This window comes from Mixophyes fleayi, chromosome 2, assembly GCF_038048845.1.
Source record: "Mixophyes fleayi isolate aMixFle1 chromosome 2, aMixFle1.hap1, whole genome shotgun sequence".
In the NCBI taxonomy this organism is placed as follows: Eukaryota; Metazoa; Chordata; class Amphibia; order Anura; family Limnodynastidae; genus Mixophyes; species Mixophyes fleayi.
This window is the reverse complement of record NC_134403.1, coordinates 224,307,541-224,332,021: the sequence shown is the minus strand read 5'-3', so window position 1 is coordinate 224,332,021 and position 24,481 is coordinate 224,307,541. Positions and strand designations below refer to the sequence as shown.

At 41.6% G+C, this 24,481-nt stretch overlaps 1 protein-coding gene across 3 annotated transcripts in view; it reads right to left on the bottom strand.

Moving 5' to 3' along the window:
* The window catches only part of THEMIS2 (thymocyte selection associated family member 2), a 103,514-nt gene that overhangs the window by 64,482 nt on the left and 14,551 nt on the right, over positions 1-24,481 (bottom strand). For all 3 annotated transcript variants that reach the window (XM_075195530.1, XM_075195532.1, XM_075195531.1), the window contains exons 2-3: positions 6,068-6,208; positions 4,160-4,564 (exon numbers count right to left, since the gene is read on the bottom strand). In XM_075195530.1, coding sequence (XP_075051631.1) covers positions 4,160-4,564; positions 6,068-6,208 — 546 coding nt within the window. The remainder of the gene's footprint in view (positions 1-4,159; positions 4,565-6,067; positions 6,209-24,481) is intronic.

The following is a 24,481-nucleotide window of genomic DNA, read 5'->3' as shown; positions in this document are numbered from 1 at the left end:
TATTTCAGCAATGACAATTAGCAATGGAGCTCTCCTCTTTGTGTGTAACCTATATAATACCGCACAATTTTTACTGCAAAGTCAGAAGAAAAGACTGCCAGCCCTAGTATTTGTATTTCAGCAATGACAATTAGCAATGGAGCAATGGAGCTCTCCTCTATGTGTGTTACCTATATAACACTGTACATTACGGGACTGCAGATTTAGAAAATCAAGCCTGCCCTATTAATTCTATTTCAGCATTGACAATTAGCAATGGAGTAATGAAGCTCTCCTCTTTGTGTGTTACCTATATAACAGTGTACATTATTGGACTGCAGATTTAGAAGACCAAGCCTGCCCTATTAATTTTATTTCAGCAATGACAATTAGCAATGGAGCAATGGAGCTCTCCTGAATGTCACTGCAGACTTTGAGAACACTGCTACCCCCTCCTCTTTCTATTCTACCTATGTTGCTGCCCAACTGCTCTACAAACTGTGCTACCCCTTCTGTGTTCCTCAGTGAAATGGCGCTGGATCGCCGTGGAGGGTGGTACTGATAGAATCCAAAACTTGTGAGATCCGAGATCCGACTACGTAACAATGTCGTTTTGCCTCGCTTTCAAATCCGAAAAAGTGCAAAAGTACCGAGGCGGCTCGGGTCTGCTAAGTTCGGGAATGTTTAGGTTCTCGGGGAACCGAGCCTGACCATCTCTAGTAAATGTATCAAGTTGAGAGCTTTCCAGCGAGTTTGAAAAACCAATCAGATTCTAGCTATCATTTATTTAGTACATTCTACAAAATGATAGCTAGAATCTGGTTGCTATAGGCAACATCTCCACTTTGCAAATACGCCGAAAAACTCTCAGCTTGATACATTTACCCCCTCGAGAATTTTCTCCACACTGGGGATAATCTTTTAAGTGGGATATACAGAAGGTGTATATATTTCCTGGAGTAAGAATTACAACATATTATATAACATTATGAGTGATTTTCTTGAAAATGAAAGGCCCATTTTTTACCTTTTTGCCCTTTTTTGCTGCAGTAAATAAGTTTAATGAACAGCTTCAACTCTGAAGTATCTTTTTGGTGTAGTATGTTTTTTTTAACTTAAACTGTACACCAGGGGGTAAAATTATCAATTTTGAAAAAGTGGAGATGTTGCCCATAGTAACCAGATTCCAGTTATCATTTATTTAGTACATTCTACAAAATGACAGCGAGAATCTGATTGGTTGCTATAGGCAACATCTCCACTTTTTCAAACCCACAGCTTGATAAATTTACCCCCAGATCTATAGATCTATAAAAAAAAATAGGTTTGGGCATTAAGGTAACCCATTGTCATATCACCTCATTACCATGCATTTAAACTTTTCAACTTTGTGATTATTAAAATTATATATGTATTTTTATAGAATGTGTTATTTCTGAAGGGGCAAAAGTGCAACTCTGCAGTACAAGTGCTGTTTAGTGATGTTATGTGCTCATTATTGTGCAAATACATGCACTTGGAAGAAAGACTATGGATTTGCAAGTCAAACCAGCGACATTTGCAGGGATGCAACATATTGCATTTTCTAATGTAAGGAGCTGATTGGATAAATGTTTACAAATGTTTCATAATTTTTGGAAAAAACAGAAAATGTGAATTAAATGAAGGGGGTGGCCCCAAAGTGCCATTTAACTGAAATCCAGGGCACAGATAGGTGAATTTAGTTCTAATGCAGTGTTTGGTCTGTAGAAAATGTATATAAGTATATGTGTAAAACAGGATAAAATGTTTCAATACATTGATTATATTAAAAATGATAACAAAATTAAAAATATATAAACATTTTAAAATATAACAATTTGATACAGTATGAAGCAATACAATAGTGGATATAATGCATATACCGGCGGTTCCCAAACTGTGCGCCGTGGCTCCCAGGGGTGCCGCGGCGCTGTCACTGGGGTGCCGCGGGCCAGCCATAAAAAAAAAGAAAGAGCACATAAACTTACCAATCCGCCGGGCGCCGGGACCCAGCAGCCTCCTCTCTCCCGCAGCTGTCACTGAATATCGACGTCAGTGACTATCGACGTCAGTGACAGCTGCGGGAGAGAGGAGGCTGCTGGGTCCCGGCGCCCGGCGGATTGGTAAGTTTATGTGCTCTTTCTTTTTGTTATGGCTGGGAGAAGCTGAGGAGGACAGCGGGCAGCGGAGGAGGACAGCGGGAAGCGGAGGAGGACAGTGGGAAGCGGAGGAGGACAGAGGACAGTGGGAAGCAGAGGAGGACATAGAGCAGCAGAGGAGGACAGAGGGCAGCGGAGGAGGACATAGGGCAGCGGAGGAGGGCAGAGGGCGGCAGAGGAGGACAGAGGGCAGCAGAGGAGGACAGCGGGCAGCAGAGGGGGACAGCGGGCAGCAGAGGGGGACAGCGGGCAGCAGAGGAGGACAGCGGGAAGCAGAGGAGGACAGAGGGCAGCAGAGGGGGACAGCGGGCAGCAGAGGAGGACAGTGGGAAGCAGAGGAGGACAGCGGGCAGCGGAGGAGGACAGCGGGCAGCAAAGGGGGACAGCGGGCAGCAGAGGAGGACAGCGGGAAGCAGAGGAGGACAGAGGGCAGCAGAGGGGGACAGCGGGCAGCAGAGGAGGACAGTGGGAAGCAGAGGAGGACAGAGGACAGCGGGCAGCAGAGGGGGACAGTGGGCAGCAGAGGAGGACAGCGGGAAGCAGAGGAGGACAGAGGACAGCGGGAAGCAGAGGAGGACATAGGTCAGCAGAGGAGGACAGAGGGCAGCAGAGGAGGACAGCGGGGCAGCAGAGGAGGACAGCAGGGAAGCAGAGGGGGGCAGTGGGCAGCAGAGGGGGGCAGCGGGCAGCAGAGGGGGCAGCGGGCAGCAGAGTAACAGAGGGCAGCAGAGTGACAGAGGGCTGCAGAGGGGGGCAGCGTGACAGAGGGCTGCAGAGGGGGCAGAGGGGGCAGAGTGCCTGGATGCAGAGGGGGCAGTGTGACAGAGGGCAGAGGAGGGGGACAGAGGGCAGAGGAGGGGTACAGCGTGACAGAGGGCAGAGGAGGGGGACAGCGTGACAGAGGAGGGGGACAGCATGACAGAGAGCAGTGAGAGATGACAGAGGGCAGAGGGGGCAGCGTGAGAGGGGGCAGAGTGACTGGATGCAGAGGGGGAAGTGTGACAGAGGGCAGAGTAGGGGTAAAGTGTGACAGAGGAGGGGGACAGTGTGACAGAGGGCAGAGGAGGGGGACAGAGGACAGATGAGGGGTACAGCGTGGCAGAGGAGGAGGACAGCGTGACAGAGGGCAGAGAAGGACAGCGTGACAGAGGAGGGGGACAGCGTGACAGAGGGCAGTGAGAGGGGGCAGAGGGGGCAGCATCAGAGGGAGCAGCGTGAGAGGGGGCAGAGTGACTGGATGCAGAGGGGGCAGTGTGTCTGGATGTAGAGGGGGGCATTTTTGCATACAACTAAATAAGTATTTCTGTCCTGACCTAAATACTTATTACATTTGTTTGACCCAACTAATTCTAAAACAGGACTGCTCAGTAATTATTTTGGAGGGGTGCCTTGAAAAAATTTGGAGACTCTTATGGTGCAGTGAACTGCAAAAGTTTGGGAACCACTGGCATATACAATAAATGTATTCTAAAATGAATAAAAAGTAAGCACGTAAACACCACCGTATACTTATATATACATTTTATAGAGACTGAACCCTGCATCATTCACCTATTAGTGCTTTGGATTACAATGAATTATTCTCAGTGTTGATTGAAACTATCACTGCTGAGAAACAGTAAAGAAACAGGCAGGAGAAGCTTTTCCCCCTTTCACTAAAGTGGTAGTTGGATGGACTTGGAAGTGAAGCATTTACTCTTCCCACCGGAATGCTGAAGGTGTGCTCTTTGTTATGCATGGGGCACACAGATAATAAATGAACTTTAAATGATTTTAAAATAACTTTCAAGTTTATGACAAACTATAGAATAACCATCATTGTGTAGAAAGAGATAGCAAACACTAAAAAGAATGAGGCAGTCAGGGAAGTCAAGGGTAAAATAAATATTTAGTAAAGTTTAGTGGTGATATGGAAATAATATGAACAATTCAATTCAAATATAATATAGAAAGTTTTATGTTTGCAGTAGGCATTTCACTTAGGAAGACCATAAACTCACTGTGCATAATAGTTTTGATTTCATACTCTGGTTGGAGACTGTACATGCCTGTACCAATACTTCTGCATTTGAAGTTACGTTTCAATAAGACAGGAGACTGTAAGACCTGCTCCAATGTATAAGACTCATCATTTTCACACTCATAAAATTCTCCATTTGTTGATAAAGGGATTGTGATGCTGTATGACTCTTGCCCATGAAAGACTTGACATTCAGCACAACAGGTGTATCTGTCAACTGACATTAAGCGAATAGGAAGTAGTTGGCTGAGGACCTGATCTCCCACGATGAAGTCAGACTTGGACATAAACCAGTATGGAAGCATGTAATTATCATAGGATAACTGCTCGTGTAAGGTCCTGAGAGTGTTGTACACACAATTATGCACGCTGATTTGAAAAACACCTGGAATACAGATATTTACTTTGATTACATAATCAATACATAATTTAATTATCTCAAAAATACTTAAACTTTAGAATTAATTTCATTACATGGCTTTTATTAATGTCATAAAACAGACAATCCCCCCCATACATTGTAATTTCTGATTTCAGCTTATTGACATTGCACACATTTATATACTAAAGAAAAAAAAAAATCTTTCGATTTAGCCGTTGCTGCACACAACTAATTTACGTTTATTCATGTGTTATTTGTGTATCATGCTATATTGCTGTCAATAAGCATTAATTTACAAAAAAAAAAAAAAAAGTGGTTTTCTCTCTTTCCAAAATTATTCTACTCCTTCAAGTTTAAAATAATTTTGAATTAAAACAAGGCAGAAACAATTGAATTCAAATATCTATAGTAATAAACTAAATCATCACAAATGGATAACAATGAAATGTACACATTGAAAGTGTTAAGTTTATGGAAGTTTGGTATATGGCATACAATAATTAGAATGCGCACCACTTTTTTAATTTTGCACAATGAGTAACTCGTACTAAAACTAGTACTACTGCAATGCAAGGTTCAGTAGGTTTCTATTAGGTATCAAACTTGCCCCCCTTTTAAAAACAACTGCTCTATCCTAAAGCTTTGCTAATGTGTTCTGTTGCATATCCAATTTATTTGAAATGTCGGACCTGATTCTTCAAGGCACGTATTTTGAGTGTAACTCGCGTTCAGTATTATGCGCACATATTTAAGCTTTGTGTCCGTCTGAATTCAGCAAGGCACAGATCTTAAGATATGTGTGCATTTGAAATCAGGGCAAATCTGCTGTGCTCTACTACACTGGACGCAGCAGGATGCCTCCGTAATCTCTGTGGATTATAAATTCGCAAAAGAACGCACAGGATTTTTGTTATTTTTTTCTCTATGAAATACATTTATTGGACTGTTGCTAATGTTTACTGAGCATAAGATACATTTTTACAGTTGTTTGTGATTGCAAACACATGTAATAGCATGCATACAAGACTGTCGTCACTACTGATCAAGACTTAGACTAGCCCTTTAGCTGGAGCAAAAGATACTGCTGAAAAAAACAAGTAACTTACAGACACTCAGACCTTGATTCAGACGTGGCTGCGTGTGCTTGAGTTTGGCATGCCCTTACTGTAAACTATGGCAAAACCACCCTTCCCTGCTAAGTTCACTCCCCAAAATCAAAGGCTGTAGTAAGTGTCATTAGAGCTTACAGGCACATAGAACAGGACCGTGTTCACGGACGATTTTGCCGAATATGGTTATGCACAAAGTGATTTTGCATGCAATACGCTCAAAATCGGCATATATGTGCCTTGATGAATCAGGTCTGTCATGTTTTAATATGTACTAATAAAGCTTTATATATGATAAAACAATATCTCGCTACAAAAGCAACTAGTGTAGCCATTACACATTGATAAATATATATATAATTAAATTTCAATTGTTGATAAGGTAACTGAAATTTACCTTGAAAGCCATTGGGCAGGTTCTGGCTTTTTCCTGTTTTCAGATTCACAAAAGACACAGACTGCAATTCTTTGGCAACCACTTTCAGCAAATCTCCAGTAGACAAACAACATTCAGAGCCCTGGATATCATATACTGAACCTATAAGTAAAACAGTAAAAATATTGTACATATAAAGAATAGAATAAATCTTATATGGTATAATATAACTTTGTATATGCAATATTATATCTTGGTCATGTTTCCATATTTATATAGTGTGATTGGTGGAGGTGGCATTTGCTACCTATTTGTTACTGTATGCTTTATAGTTTCATGGCAGATTTTCTTTCATTATACATTGTGCAAAATAATAATGTCCCTGTGGTTATGAATGGAGAGAGAAGGGGGGCTCCATTAATCAGGCCCATTTAGGGTCATCCAGAGAGCCAGCAAGTTTCTGGTTAATTAAGAGTTGCACCTGATTAGGTGCTGTTAAAAAGCCATGAGTCTGTTTCCTCATTCTCTCACCACATGGGGAGCAGGACACATGCCTGTGGAGGGACTTCAATTTGTGACCAGTGAGTGCTGATATTTTCTGTGTCTTGGACTCAAGGTCCTTCACTTAAGAGAGGAAGTTCCTGTGTATTAGTTAAAAGCCGGACAGGCTAGGAATTTTGTCTATGTTTTGTTTATTTTCATGCAGGTGAACATATCTAGCTGAGGCTATTTGAATCAAGACACTGGACTGGTATGATATATTTGGCTGATGTGTGGGAAGTGTAGCCATCTAACCCCAGGAGACGATACCCCAAACTCGATCTTACGAAGCATGGTGAATAATGCGAGCATTGAACTTCAAATTGCGGCCATGAAACCTGCATGGAAAACTTAAAGTGACTTGCATTTAAAGGTCTGTGCGTCTTATGTGAATAACAGCAAATAAAAACTGGGTCAGTGACAGTTTAAACATTTACTCCCTAACATCGCTAACTAGAGTATGCAATATGCGATCTCTTCGGTGAATGAACCGGACAACTGCTGATGAATAGGGGATTAAAATGATACTAAACATGACATGTTTCCTGTAACCTAAACCTTAAATATCACTAAAGTGTACATATAACCTTAAAATATATATATAACTATAAACTAAATACCATCTGCTCATAAAACATTGTGGAATGGATCCATTATTATATGAAATATATAAATAACTAAATATGAGTGCGAATGTGTGCGTGCGTATTTTACCGCGTGATCGCACCATGCCACGTGTTATGTGGCATACTGATCGCAATCGCATGGTAAAACAATATTAACCAATATACTTTCGTTCATCCAATTATACGACTTCGACAGTTCCACCCTTTGATAGTATAATAAACAATCACCTTAAAAGATTTTACATGCACGATCTCAGTACCACGTTTCATTGCTCTGTAACATAAGTCCCCCTTGGTGTATGACCACGCTATCTGTAGACCTAAACAGGTTATCATAAGAGAGAGTCTTAATCCTCAAAACAATTTTTTCTTTTACTATAGACCGTATACCTCTGGAGCTTGGAGATAACCTTTTTTATGCCCTTCAAGGGTACAATAAAACATGTAATACATTATTTGGAATGGTACAGGATACAATAATACATGTATCAACAATATAGAATATTCTACTACAGTTCTTCATGTCTAACAGGTTCATCAGTCCAACGCATGTCTTTAAGCTCAGACATTATTTAAACACTTCAAGTTCACCAATAACATCTTCTTATGTCTATCAAATAATGATATATACAATCTCCTTCAGCTTGCGTTAGTATTTACACTCTAATAATGTCATCAGTTCTTTTCATCAACACTTGTGGGGCGGGCTATTGTCTGTTCGTTCTTCCCAGTCTCCCAATGCTCAAGTTTCTTTGTATGTGAAACAGTGATCGGCCTGCCAAATATTGGGAGACTCCAGACTAAGGGACCTAGCTGTCTTACCTTTCCCCTAGTGACCTCCCAGTCCATAATTCGGGTACCTCAGGAATATTTAGTGGAAAGAGAACTAGTCCTACTCAATATAATCACTGAGGCAAGTGAGAGCACACCCAGTACTTAGTTTAGTCTAAAACCTTACCCACCCAAGAATGATAATCATTCTCACGGATGCCTGTTCAAGTCCGAATATTACTGGACTGGCATTGCTGGATGTACCTCTCTTCAACAATGGGGTCAACGTACTTACGGACGTAATACTACTCAGACAATAGCCCCTAGCACCTTCTCCAAGCTCCAAGGTTTCCAAATTTTCCTTTACCCCTAAATTGAATAGAGTAATTGGTTGGACCGATTGTGCTACCAACTTCTCCTTCATCCCCAACTTCTCAATATCACTACCTGAACCAGCCTCTGTCAACTGTATACCATCAAAAGAATTGACTGTCCTGAAAAGAGAATGAAATGAGAGAAACACAGAAAAGGAAAAACTACCACTTCATGCTGGACAACTGTCTTAGTCTTTGGCTCAGGTGTTGCTAACTGCATTCGGGGCCTCCCAGGACAGATTTATGAGTGTAGTTGGAACCTTCTCTGGGTGTTGGCTCCTCTGCAGTGGGTGGAATGGGTACCAGTGTGTCTCTGCTACCCTTGAGGTAGCAGAGACACACTGCGTAGGCTGGTAGCCTACGCTTGGTACCTGTCTGTCAAATAACCTGAGCCTAGGAAATTACTGTTTCACAACTTACTCTCCCGGTCCAACGTCCTGACAGTTAGTGTAACTTTTCAGGAGACAGTGTTTTGAACGTTCTCAGATGCTGTCTCACTATTTACCTTTCCTCTCAAGGTCTAGACCAGTCTCTCAGTTACAAACTCATCACAAGAAAAGTCAAAATCATTTCAAAAGTCAACAGGTTAGGAGGCAGCTCAGGGGTGATCTTGATAGTGGGGAGGACTAGTGGCCATTGCTACCAGCCACTTCAATCAAGTTTCAACCCTCATTCTATTCAATTCGTTCTAACTAGTACCATTATTTTATGTTCACACTGGTTTGTGGCTAATCAAAAGTATGTAATTTGCTACCACTATTCATACATTATACATTTATTATCAATAACATGAATACCCCTATCACCTATTATAGCTCTAGGGCTATCACATTGAATAACAAAAGCTTTGAGTATGACACAGTAATACATTAGACACATTTCAATGCACCTTTACCCAGACATATTTCATCGGTACACCAGTGTATACTTGAGGATCCTGCAAGGTGGTAATTGGATGACGTGGATTTGTTTCACCTGGAGAAATTCTTCAGGTAACACAAATAATCATACATTAACTAATATGTGTGTGAATGCGTGTGTGTGTGTGTGTGTGTGTGTGTGTGTGTGCATACACAGTTTAAAACAATACAAAGAAAAACAATACATAGATTTGTCAGCTGTCACATCAAACCCTGCTTTCTATTTGACAGCTATGTTCGCCCTGGTGTGACAGCCATGTATAGTCGTGTGTGTAAGTGTGAATTTTACTAGCAGCCACTTCAGTTGGTAACAGTGTCACTGTATCAAGTCCTCTATGTAATGTCCTTCTCATGTGCTGGTATTGCTATAAAAAGATTTTTCAGTCACATCAACGTCACCCCCTAGACTAGAAAAATGCTTAAGACCAATGTATATCAATCGATTTTCCCTCTGCCAACTCACATGCCAATTTCAGTACCCCACATTCAGCTACTTGGCTAAGTGAGAAGGGCAAAGGGGTCTATCTCTATAACACTTTCTTCAAATATAACAGTATCCAGTACATGTCTGTCTAACAGTGAAATAATATAAAGCATGAAAATTTTAAATTTTCTAGGGTTTCACATTACGTCATATCTTGTGGAAAAAATCCTACTCCAATGTTCTACACAGAGATGCAGATCTGTATGTCTAACTTCCAGCAATCTCCTGAGACCACTACTTACTATACACAACTATCTGGTACTGCCATGGGGTCTAGCCTAGCACCAGCATATGTCAATCTGTATATATCAGAATTTGAAAAAATCATATTTACCCTAACTATTATTCAAAAATGCTATATTACAAGAGATGATGTCTTTCTGATTTGGTTGGATACAAATGAGGAGTTTATTAGATGTATAAATGATATTAACATGTTAGATAAACCTGTAAAAATTACATACATTCTGGATAAAGATAAAATAGATTTTTTGGATATCACAATTTTTCGATAAACTTTTGGCTTGGACACGACACTTTATTGAAAACCATCTGATCGGAATACAATTTTACATGCTACCAGCATTCACCCTAAAGCATTGAAGGAGAGTCTACCAATTTCACAGTTCATATGTGTATTAAGAGATAACACAGAGATGGATATGCAGAAGAACAACTTCATGAAGTGAGACTACGTTTCCTACAAAGGGGATACAGCAAGAAAACTATAGAGAGGTGCCTCACCATAGCCAAAAAGCAATATAGCTTGGAAGAAAAAAGACACAATAAAAATAAAGACCTTACAGATCGGATAGTCTTTTCAACAGCCTTTAATACACAATCCTATAGGATTAAAAAGGCCATAAAACAATACTAGCCAATTGTTGCCACGGACCCTTTACTTAAAGAAAAATGTATAAATCCACCATTAGTATCCTACTGTAAGGGCTCAAACCTCAAACAATTATTGAAGAGACCAGAAATTAAATCTACTGTATAAAATCTAAAAGCTGGTTGAGAGTTGAAAAGCCAGGATGCTACAGATACACAAATTGCTACTTGTACAATGGACAGTGTGATTTATTTTCTAACATGTCCATGCAGCTAAATCTATGTGGGCATGACTACTAGGATATTCCATGAACATATGGCCAAACACAGATCATCAATCAGAAAAACATTGGCCATCGGCGAAACTGATAAACCAGTGGCAAAACATTTCCTCCAAAAGAAACATCAATTGTCAACATTGAGATGTATGCTAATAGATTGGGTGCCACCACCATCCAGAGGAGATGATAGAGAATTAATGTTAAGGAAGAAAAAGGCCAGAATGATTCATCAATTGGACACTATAATCCCAAAAGGACTTAATGAAAACAACCCTGTAAATATATTCTTAAGAATTTTATTCTGGGTACGCTATATTGTTTTCTAACAAAAAAAGCTTATATAACACTGCATAAATGCACTCTCCATGTATCAGGCCTGTGTGCTGCTTGGGGTAATACTACTTCCCTTCTATAGCAATATATAAAAAAACATACCCAGCACACAACATCCCTAAATGGTATCTGAAAAACATATGTGTGTAATTTGCCAATTTAATAAATTCAATAAATATCAAAAATTAAAACATAACTTCCAATAAAACCAAAAAATAAAAAATAAAATTATCCTGAGATGTTGTTGACAAAGGTGGTATCCTATTTGCTCAAGTGGATCAAACTCGGGTGAATGAAATATATAAATTAAAATGGTACAAGTAAAACTACTAATTACACATAATGATATGGTGGTACTTCGGAATAGTGGTTGATACTAACACAACTTAGTAGATGGTATAGATATCCCCTGTCGATGGTGTACTAAAGATTCCGGCTATCTTGTTGCATATGAATCTGCTGACCAAATTGAATATATATATATATGTCAAGAGTTTTAGTATAAACAGAATAGGACAAGGGCAATAACCAAATAGACACTATTTACCTTCAAGCATCTGGGGTGATATTATGTACAAGCATCCTCGAATTTCCAGGTTTTTGAATGAATCACTTTACCAGTGCTTGGGTAAATTCTGATGTCCACGATGCCCATTGAGAAAATAAGTTGCTGAACACAGAGTCCCAAATACTGAGCTCTGTCTAGGCAATAAGCGGTGTGTGTCTCACAATCAATCTCTCATCATGGGGTGGATCATGTGATCCGATATCCATCCTCTCTGAACGAGATAATAGGAATTTGTCTAAATTATAAATCGCTGTGGTCACAGCTATTGTAATCCAATGTAATTGATATTAAAATAGAAACTTTGTGACAAAAGTGGCATAGATGCTGATAATCCCCCCAACGCGTTTCGTCCCGTCAGTGGGACTTTCTCAAGGAGATCATTATGTTTTTTATATATTTTTTTATATATAACAAAAAAAGCTTGGCTATGTATTGCTACTAGATCTACCTATAGGGTCCCATATTCACAAGCTTTTGATTTCTTGTTTTTAATGAAACACATATTTTATAAATAATAATTCCCTGACGAAAGTTTTGTCTCTAATATAAGAGTATAGATGACATGTTGAAATGTATAAAGGTGTAACAATACTGGTGGTATTATCTGAAGCCCAATAGCCGAGTAGATATCCAGCGAGTAGTCAGACGTTTGCCGGTTCAGTACACAAGCAGGTAGTCAGACGTTTGCCGGGTCGGTACACAAGTGGGTAGTCACAGATGCAAGGAAGTGTAGCAAGTAGCAGGAGCTGAGCAAGCAGAATACGCAAACACATGTCAAATCCAGGGAGTGCCTATTATAGGCCCAAACAGGAAACAGGATCCAAGATGGTTTCTTCTTGATGACATTCTGGCCATCTTGAATAAGGGCAAATCTAAGGGCAAGTTACAAATACAGAGACCTCTAGTCGACGGAGTTGCAAATATCAGAGTAATTCCTTACAAAAGGATATCAGAGAAAATAGTGTTATATGCCACATTCTACAATACTTAGGGGCATATTCAATTGTTGGGTTTCCTTGCGGTGTTAAAAGTATTACCATTATTACGGTAATACTAAGCCGGATTTCAGCTCGCAGCTCCCTGAGCTGCGAGCTGAAATCCAGCGTGAAAAGTACCATAATAATGGTACTCCCTTTATGTCCCGTCTAATGAAAGAGCTATACCGGTTGTTAAGCGTAGAAACGTTACACACATCAGTATATAGGAGAATGACGGGTTAGTGGAACATATTAATAGGACACTCAAACATATGGTGAGGAAGACAGTGGCTCAGGAAAAACAGGACTGGGATGTACTATTACCCTATTTAATGTTTGCAGTGAGGGAGGTGCCTCAAGCATCTACCGGGTTCAGCCCCTTCAAATTGTTGTATGGCAGGCAGCCAAGGGGTCATTCTGGATGTTCTCAAGGAGGGCTGGGAGCAACAGAGTCCAAAAGATCCCAATGTGATCCAGTTTGTGTCCCAGTTATATGACAGGTTGGGGAAGATCACCCCTTTGGTGCAACAACATATGCATGAGGCACAGGCGAGACAAAAAGAAACTACAATAAGTCAGCTACAGTTAGGGCTTTCCAACCAGGTGACAAAGTTCTGGTCCTGGTACCCACACAAGAGAGTAAGCTCTTCACCCATTGGCAGGGGTGATTGAGGCTGTGGGGCCTGTTAATTAGAAAGTCAGGCAGGAAGGCAGGAGAAAATCTATTCAGACATATCATGTCAACTTGCTGAAACCTTGGCATGATAGGGAGGAGCCACAAGCCGCGTTGGTAAACTCAGTTGTGCAGGAAAACAAAGTTCCCATGAGGGACGGTCTGTCCCCAGTGCAGACGACAGACTGAGGAAATGGTTCAGAGGAACCTTGACGTGTTTTCTGAGGTGCTAGGCCATACCACACTCATAGAACACAACATAGTTCCACCTCCAGGGGTGGTGGTGAGAGTAAGACCATACCGCATTCCTGAAGCCAGACGTGTAGCTGTGAAACAGGAGATTAGGAAAATGTTGGACCTTGATGTCCTTGAGGAACCCAATGGCAACTGGAATAGCCCCATTGTGTTAGTGGCCAAGCCAAACGGGAGTATTCGTCTTTACAATGACTTTAGAAGTTAAACGAAGTCTCCCATTCTGACACATATCCGATGCCCCGTATTGATGAATTAGTAGAAACCTTATCCAATAGTCGGTACCTCACGACATTAGATCTAACCAAAGGCTACTGGCAAATTCCCCTAACACCATCTGCAAAGGCTAAGACAGCCTTTTCAACCCCAGATGGGTTGTTCCAATATAAAGTTTTGCTTTTCGGGCTACATGGGGCTCCTGTCACCTTCCAAAGAGCCATGAATCGTCTCCTAAAACTACACCAGGAGTATGCAGCTGCATACTTAGATGATATAGTCATCCACTCCCAGGACTTGGAGACACATCTATCCAAAGTGGAGGCAGCATTACCCTCGCTTAGGGAGGCGGGTCTAATCGCCAATCCAGAGAAATGCGCATTGGCCATGCTTGAGGCCAAATACTTGGGCTATGTTGTGGGACAGGGTCAGGTCAAACCCTAGGTTGATAAAATAAAGGCTGTAAGAGATTGGCCCAAGCCTGTGCGGAAGACCCAGCTGAGAACCTTTTTGGGCCTAGTGGGTTACTATCGCCGGTTTATGGCTAATTTTGCCACTAGGGCTGCTCTTCTTACAGAGCTCCTAAAATAAGCTTGTCCAGAAAAGCTGGTCTGGTCGGAAGCAGCAGAGGCGGCCTAGCGGTATCTTCAGGTAACTCTGTGTTCGGCACCAATACTCCAAGCACCAGATTTCAGCAGTAGATTATATCTCCAAACAGATGCCTCTGCTATGCTCTATCTGATCTGCAAACTTCTGCCCAGGGAGAAGAAATACTCCACAGTGGAACAGGAGGGCCTAGCCATCAAATGGGCCAGCAAGGCTCTCAGGTACTACCTCCTGGGTAGGGAATTCACATTGGTCACTGACCATGCACCACTGAAGTGGATGCACAGAAACAGGGAGGTGAATGCCCGGGTAACTAGGTGGTTCCTGGCGCTGCAGCCCTACCACTTCACAGTGGAGCATAGGCCAGGGAGTTGCACAAAAATACAGATGCCCTCTCTCGCCGGGATCCGCTCTCCGCAGTGTCAGCGTCACCAAGGTTGGCGACGCTAAGGGGAGTGGTATGTGGCAAAGAGGGATATTTGCCACAGTTCCCCTATAAGGGAACAGGTAGGAACACAGATAGTCTGCAGCGGCAGGCTGCAGACAGGGTTAAGTTTTCCCTAGGCTCCTTTTGTAGCACATACACACACTGTGATTTGTTGTAGCGCTGGGGTGGAGGATAAAGGCACTGTCTGTATGTGTGGGTGGGACCACCGATGCCTGTAAGTGGCCGGCTTGCAGACAGGGAAGTAATGTCTAGCCAGATGTAGGTGGTTGGGATTTTTGTGTACTGTTTCTGATATGATTGCTGAACCAACGTTGGAACTGTTTTACAATCCTGACAACTGGCAATAAACAGTTAAATTATTCAGCATACCCGTGTTCGATTTCTGTGAATGCTGTACCTTCTCACAATACATACATACACACACACACATATATATTATATAAAATCATTATGAAACATAATGGCATAGTAGTCTGCATAAAGAATCTATATGTGGTTGCTAAATGCCAAAAATGACATTCCTGATAGATTGACACCGAAATGTGAAAGCAGCGAAACAAACAGTACCTTGCCTGTGAATGACCTGGCATTGTGTGCTAGCACTACAATGCTGAAAGGATGAGGAGGGTGATGGAGTGGCTACAGGTGCTGCTGCTGCTGGTGATACACCTACCCAGTGCGCTGTCGCGGTCATGTGGTCTTTTGTTTGACCACTACCCCTTGTCTACATATGCATGGTTTGGTGGACAGGTGGTACAATGGCATTTTCTAGGGACTAAATTACTTTTTGTTAAGCTCCCGGTACAGCTGAGCAATTGCTATTCATGAGAAATGGAATCAAGATGCAATTTGGTAGCATGGACAGATAGCCTCAACTAATCTGCAAAAACCTGATGCATTGATGGCGGAATTTGGATGCACATCCTATGCGAACATAGCTGGCATGGTTTAGTGACTGGCTGTGCAACAGGATCCCGACTTTCATATTTGGTTCCTCTTGCAAATGCTTGCTTCACAGACAATTATGTGAAAGTATACTGCTTACCCTTCTTGGTTCCGTTCTGTATAGATGTATCACCCCCAGTAGCAGAAGAATGTCTCTTGGGAATCAGGGATCGCATTAGGGTAGTCAGCTGTAATTTGAAAACTGAATGCTGTACTACTTACTAATAATGAGCAGTTTGATGATGAAGGTTTTGATAAAGAAGAGAATTGCATGAGGTGTCTTCCCATTCGGGTGCTACCTGATGCTGGGCTGCTTGCTACTATACACAATTTTCCATCTTGTGGAAAGCTACTTGTATGAACTCACTGCAAATGACATAACAAGAAGGAGATGCCAAGATGATCAATGTCCCTCCCTTTACTTATTTTGGCGCCACAAAGGCTACAAACGCCTTAACAATTTTTTTCTGGGTTTGAAGAAAAATATTTACAAACAGAAGAGGTGCTTTTTTTGTCTCATGCCCTGGCATAACAATTCGCTTATCATGGACATGAGATGGTACCACTGGTGGCTGTTTTAGTTTAACACAATCATTATCAACATCCTCATTATCTTATTCCAGTACAACACATCCATTTTCAAATCCACAATTATCCCCCTTGTCCTCTTGCACATTTGTAGGTTCCAGAGTAGATTCGTCAGTTTCTATCTAAATCATCATCATCATCATCATTCTACTCATTCTCACAATTCCAAATGGTTGAGAAATATGGAAAGAATGTTGCTCTATAATTACAGTGTCAGGATCTGAAACATTACACTCAAATATAGCACTCTGGGATACCCTTAGAATCTCCTCAGGATTCTTTGAGTGCCCAAGTTATTTGCCAGCCTTACTGTTCTTTTCATACACTGATGTGGCACTCTTTTTAGCAATGCCCATTTTAGTATATGTACCAGCAGTAGCAGGACCCCTACTAGGGGCCCCTACTAAGACCCCTACTGAGCCTCATCTTGCCAATGAAGGCAGTGTATGGCTTACTATGCCAGGGAAGCCTACCCAGTACCTTCCAGGATTCCTATAGTAACTCAGGCAAATGTAGTTAGAAAGTACAACAATACATTTATTGTAATAAAAACATTTGCTAGAATATTATATACAAACAGTAAATAAATGACAGTCAGGTTTACCACATTACCTGTCACTTACCCCACTAGTTTAAGGAGTTACAGTCTGCTGACTATCCTGACATGCAGAAATCAAAATCCATGGATTTCTCTAAGATGCAGATGTATGCTGGTAGAGAACATAAACTCAACACCAGCCAGCCCTGCACCTTCCAGGAATTAATTACCAGAATGAACATAATCTTGGATCACTATTTGTTATAGTATATCCTCCACTATATCCCAGATCAGTGATGCATGTGGAGTTGGGACAGATTGTTATAAACTTTTATGCATGACTGTATTAAAGTATTTTATGTATTGCAGTATTATTTTTGGCAGTCACCAGAAGTGCAATGTCATCATCCACAATGATATCACTACAATAAATGGAAAATTGTTCTCCCTTTCATAACCATACAAAACAATGTGGCACCCTTTTGGAGCGTTAAACAATGTTCCCACCACCCTCCCCCTATGAAGTATGAGCAAGGGCAGGCGCGGGCTGGGAGTGGCGTGGCCGGGGGGCACACAGGCGGCCGCATCACATGAAAAGGGATGCGGCCGCGTCATTGATGACACGGCCGCATCCCCTGTCATTTGTCAGCCTGTCAGCCTGTCATTTGTCCCCTGTCAGCCTGTGCGCTGACGCGGCCGCATCTGATGTCATCAGATGCGGCCGCGGGGGGAAAGCATTGTATTTTGCAGCCAGGGGGCGGCCGGCCGGCCTACCCCCCGGCCCTAACAGCGGCCTGACCGAGCAGCCCGGGGGGCCGATGCCCCCCTGCCCCCCAGGCCAGTCCGCCCCTGAGCAAGGGTAACCAGGAAAGTGAGAGATGGAATGAGGCACATGCCTTGTGTGGACATGGCTGAGCAGTGATGCTGTAGGTTGGTTCTTGCTAGCAACTTTTGGTCGAGGGTAAACACAAGCAAGTGGCCCAGGCTAATCTACTAGCAATGGGAAAAGTAAGAGCAGAGTGCATCGTAATTACCAATATACAGAATGCATCAAAATCTGTTCAGTGCTCACCAGACAATAACACTACAGAAAACAATAAGTAGCCCAGGATGGGGGAAAGCTTTTGTAAATCGATCTTGGCTCCAAGAAACTATGGGGAGCCCACATTTGAAAGAGGATACTTCCCTCACTCAAATGAGTGCCCCTTAATAGTTTGCATCTGATGATCACCAGACAATAACACCCTACACTACAGAAAGTTTTAATAAGTCCGGAGATGGGGGACTTCTAATGTTCAGATCTCTTCCATTCTGGCTTCAATAAACACAGGGGTATTCTCATTGGAAGTACTAGGCTATCTATTTTTAAACATGGTCAACCCATATAATGCCTAAACGTTGCTTTTCATGCAAGATCATTCAAAACAGCAACAATAACAAAAAGTTATTAGTGCATTATCCTATTCAAGTGCAGATTTTATTATGAAATCTTGTGTGTAGAATCCTGCTTTTTGCTGTTTTGGAAAGCTGACTGATGCCAAAGCAAGATCCACAAAGTATTTCTTGGTGGTATTTGGAAAACAAATGTTTGCTTTTAGTTCACTTTCAATGAATAAAAACCAAAACATTTGTTTGGCTATTTTGGGTGAAATTTCTTTGTTGTGTCAGGATGTATAAGGACACCAATGTTTTTTCTGCACTTTCAAGTATTCTGAAAAAACAAGGTCTAATGTGTGTTGGTGTTGAATAAACAGATTACTGATATTGATGTTGGGATGTGACCAGCCCAAAAAGTGCCAAAATGGGCTGAATGCAGAGGGAAGATAAGTAGTTCTCTTTGTTATATACTAAGAAATTGTATATAACACACAGAACATTTTTGTGATCTCTATACAATAAATAGAGCATTCTAGTGACCTCTGTACAATATAGAGAGCATTCTCGTTACCACTAGTCAAAACACAATGCATATGATTGGCTACTACTCTATTCCGGGACTGATCTGGATGCATCTGCAAAATACAAATCCTCAAATCATGATTTTATAATGCAGGTTCCCTAAATATCTAGTGGCTTTAGAGTGCAGGCCGCCCAAATCTCCAGTGATATTAAAGTGCAGATCCCTAAAATATGTAATGGCTTTATAATCAAACCAGCTGAAATCACTGGTTGATTTACAGACCGCAGATTTCATGTGACTTTATTATAGACCACTCTCCCCGCTAATAACTAGTTGATTTACTAAATCTTTGATGGTTTTATAATGCAGTCACCCCCCTAATCTGTTGGTGACAAAATCAGACCCAGATATTTAGTGGTGGCCTAAATGAAAAACAAACTCATCCTCCAATCTCCTTCTGTTTACCGATGTGCCTCTGAACAAATTTGGCTGTCCTGGAATGCCAACAGGCCCAGTAAATAGCTCTTTGCACTGTGATTACTGGATAGTTCTAGCCATTCAGTAATCAGTATGTGGGGACCTCCCAACAATCTGATTGGTGCATGGCCAGGGCGGTACACCAATCATCTTTCTAGCAGCTGTGTACAGGGTATGGCAGCATACCAAGCTGCATAGATCTTGGCCACAACTAACAACAGTGATTCAGGTAGAGGATACACAATCGGAATAGGATTCAGATCTGATACATGTTCCATTTGTTGTACTCCTTCACATTTTACTAATATTGGGTGCTTGTTGGATTGAACATTCACTAGAAGACATAATGATTTTTTACTTTATATAATATGTACTTATCGAGAATCTTTGTTATCCTCAAGTGTTTGGTGTATATAGAGAAGTTGGGCCTGATTCATTTCAGCAAGTATCTGCCGTTGTGATCATATTGTACTAAAACTAGAGATGCGCGGTTTCGGTTTCTGGAAAGCGGAGCCTACCCGAACATTGGAGATCTAAGTATCGAGCCGAGGTGGCTTGGTACTTTCGCGCGACCTCAGAACTGAAAACGAGGCAAAACATCATTGTTGTGTCGTCGGATCTCATGACTTTTGCAGTCTATGAGTACCACCCTCCACGGAGATCCTGCGCCATTTCACAGAGAGACACAGAAGGGGTAGCATGGTTCTTGGCAGTCTCTCTAGTGTAGTTGGGCATCGTCATATCTAAAACAGAAAGAGATGGGGTGGCAGTTTTTTTAAAAGTCTCCAGTGACATTCTACTGAGTTCTACTGATTCTACCGTGTTCTACTGAGTTATAGCACACAGAATCAAGAGAGGTGCCAGTGTTCTTGCCAGTCTAGAGTCTAAGTGCCATTGCTCAATTGCTCATTGTCAGTGCTGCATTAGAAATAATAGGGCTGTCAGTGTTCTTAAAAATCTCCAGTCACATTATACTGTGTTATAATAGCTCACACAGAAACAGGAGAGGTGCCAGTGTTCTTGCCAGTCTACGTGCTATTGCTCATTGTCAGTGCTGAAATAGAAATAATAGGGCTGTCAGTGTTCTTAAAAATCTCCAGTCACATTGTACTGTGTTATTATAGCTCACACAGCAACAGGAGAGGGGCCAGTGTTCTCGCCAGTCTACGTGCCATTGCTCATTGTCAGTGCTGAAATAGAAATAATAGGGCCATCAGTGGTCTTAAAAATCTCCATTCACATTGTACTGTGTTATTATAGCTCACACAGAAACAGGAGATGTGCCAGTGTTCTTGCCAGTCTACAGTCTATGTGCCATTGCTCCATTTCTGTTTGTCATTGCTGAAATAGAAATAATAGGGCTGTCAGTGTTCTTAACAGTCTACAGTCACATTGCACTGTGCCATAGCTCACCTAGAGATAGGAGAGGTGGCAGTGTGTAGTGCCGAAACAGAAATTTAAATAATACAACTGGCAGTGTTTTTAAAAGTCTCCAGTCACATTTTAATGTGCCATAGCTCACCCAGAAATAGAAGAGGTGTCAGTGTTTAGTGCTGAAACAGAAACTCAAATAATAGGGCTGGCAGTGTTTTTAAAAGTTTCCAGTCACATTCTACTGTGCCATAGCTCACCCAGAAATAGGATAGTTGTCAGTGTTTAGTGCTGAAACAGAAACTCAAAAAATAGTGCTGGCAGTGTTTTTAAAAGTTTCCAGTCACATTCTAATGTGCCATAGCTCACCTAGAAAGAGGAGAGTTGGCAGTGTTTGGTGCTGAAGCAGAAATTAAAATAATAGGGCTGGCAGTGTTTTTAAAAGTTTCCAATCACATTCTACTGTGCCATAGCTCACCCAGAAGTAGGTAGGTGGCAGTGTTTAGTGCTGAAACAGAAATTCAAATAATATAGGTTGGTAGTGTTTTTAAAAGTCTCCAGTCATATTCTACTGTGCCATAGCTCATACAGAAACAGAAGGGGTGGAAGTGTCCTTGTTACTCTCCAGTCTTCAGTAATATTGTTCTTGTCACTCTCCAGTCTCAGTCATGATGATACTAATCCCTCCATGTCATGTGCAAAAGCCTATGTTCAAGAGCATAGTGGTCAGGGAAAGAAAAATGTAAAAAAAGAGCTTGTAGCTTTTTAAAGAAAAAAAACACCTCCCTAATAAAGGTGAAAGTTTGCTGTAGAAATACATAAAATTGCCAACATGACATTCTACCAAAATTATTAACAAGCATACTGGCATCAGCTATCTCCCTTCTATCAGCTAGATTCCAGCACCTGCAATCTACACTGTCATCATCCTCACCCTCATCAGTGTGTACATCATCCTCACACAATACTAATTCATCCCCGCTGGAATCCACCATTACAGAAGTCTCTGTGCTTTGATGTAATTGCCGGTAATGGTCTTCCCCGTGAAATTTGTAGTTCATTTTACAACAGAGCTGTCATGATTTTTGGACAATTCCTTTAGACCAGACTAAATGTCAAATGGTTGTGCTGACTCATCTGCATCACCACTGGGTGTCTTGGGAAAGCTAAGTTTTTTTCCTAGCAGCAGTTGCCAAAGTACCACTTGAACAGTCAGCTTTCTGACCAAGAGCTCATTGCATCTCTTGAGATCTGGGTCAGCTGGAAAGAAAAAGTAGACGTAGCTCCTAAACCTAGGATAATGCACAGTCACCAAAATGTAGTGATCCAATTTCAAGATGTTGCTAACCCTCGGATCCTGGCGACGCGAATAAAGTAATTGATCTACAAGTCCGACATAGTTAGCGGAATTGCTTAGATTCATCTCCTCCTTCAATTTCTCTACTTGCTTTTCCAAAAGTCTAATTAGGGGAATCACTTTGCTCAAGCTAACAGTGTCTGAACTCACTTCACAGGTGACTACTTCGAGGGGGTTTCAGCACCTTGCACAACACGGAAAGTATTCTCCACTGCACTGGACTAAAGTACATTCCCCCTTGTGACAAGATGGACTGCCTATGCCATCCTGTCTGTTGTTGCTGGGAACAGGCTGGGCTTACTTTGCCATCGTCCCCTTTCGTTATTCCGAATATGCCCCTTCTGACGCAGTAGGAGGAGCCTGCTGCCACCACTGGGCTTCTTTATGGCGCCCAGAACCACGTTCCTTCTGGGTATCTGTTGCTGCTAGTGCACTCCCATGCTGGTACACTTGGGCTGGTACCCCTGACCGCTTACTATGGATCAGGGTGCTGTGGATGGATCCCCCTGGCCTATCACACTGGCCAGCTGCTGGGTAGCAGCAGAGTGGTGGTACTGGAGAGCTGGGTCCAACCTCAGAAACAGCCGGGGCCCAGATTAGATTTAGGGTCTAATCTGTAGGTCACAGGAATACAGCAATATTGAAGATGTTTTCAAGCAGGTCTTTGAAGCAAGTGATGTTTATTTGCTCTCACACTAGTTAAAGGTACCAGGTGGTCAGGTCAGAAGGAACATCAGAATGATAAATTTCAGTGAACAAGACAGTGCTTTTTATACTGATTTGGACAATTTACACAAACATGGATTTACATGCATTGCAAAGCTAACAATATTTACGCTTATCTGTGATATTTTACAACTTCTGTGATGTCCTGCATCTTGTTTTTAGACACAGGAAATCTAGTATCAAGGTCTTAATTAAACCTTCCTGTGTTCAAGTGGACCCTCACACATCAAAAGGCCTGATTAGCATGAGACCTTTTTTTCAACAGTTGCAGAATACACATTCCCAAAGAAAGGTATAAACCCCAAACAAGTCATTTCCCAACATCACGACACACAAAAGACTTTCTAAACAAAGGCTCATTGTATCAGATATATACATAAGAAATAAGGCATTTCCTTTAGCAAGGTTAAAAAGAAAAAGCGAATTCTCCACCCTGGTCTCAGAAATAGCGATTTCCTATATCAAAATATACACAATATCAAAAATAAGTGCATTGGCAATTATATAAATAAGCGCCATGCGCTATTTCCTTTAAGTAAATTTATACCATAAGTTATTTATAAGTCATCCAGTCACAAACCTCAATCCCGATTCTTCTTGCAGCTGCTGCAATCTCCTACATGCTATTGCAGAATGCCAAAAATGACCCAAATTATTTCGGGACACAGACAGCCTCTCTTGCATTTCACTGTCATTTTTTAAAAAGTTTTGTACCACCAAGTTGATTGTTTGAGCAAAACAGGGAATGTGATGGAATTTTCCCCTCTGTAATGCTCTCACAATATTGGTGGCGTTATTACAAATGACATATTCTCAGTAGAGTCCAAACGGGATATACCATGTTGCAATGACTTCCCTTTTTCAAACAGGTTTATCAGCAATATGCCTCTTAGTGTAGCCGGTGATACACAAATGTAGGATACCACTTTGTATTTGCAACAAGATGAGGGGGATATTTGTGAAATTGACGACAGTGCTAATGAGGATCTTGATGAGGATGATGACGAGGATGATGTTGTTTGCATAAGTTCTGTACCAGTGGAAGCAATTCTTGCCAGTGATAACAAAAAGTGAGTTCTCTGTACATTCTCTGCGGAATTATTGGCGCTATATAAATAAATGATAATGATGATGAAGGCCATTGTTATGCCTGGGCATAAGGCCAAAAAATCCACATCTTATGTGTGGAATTATTTTTACCCAATCCTGACAGCAGTTGTCTAGCCATTTGTAGCATTTGTAAAGCCACACTGACAACACCTTCCTCATCAATATCCTCAATAGTGATCGGAGTTAGTTCTGCATCCAAGTTGCTAAGGCTAGATGACTTCTCCCCTATCCAGGATTACTGTGAATAATTCTTGAGCGTTAGTCCCGCTGCTGCTGCTGCTACTGGGAGTGGATCTTCAACCCAGAATATGTGGACAAGAGAAGCTGGGAAAACTAAAGATTACATGACTGTGACAGCCCACTGGGTTGGCGAATTGCCTTCAGCAGCTGGAATAGCAGCAGCATTTACCTGAGGCAGGCTACTCTGTGTTTCAGCGGCTTCACTAAGAGGCATACCGATGACAACCTGTTAGAAAAACTAAGGGATGTCATTGCAACATGGCTTATCCCATTTGGACTCTCC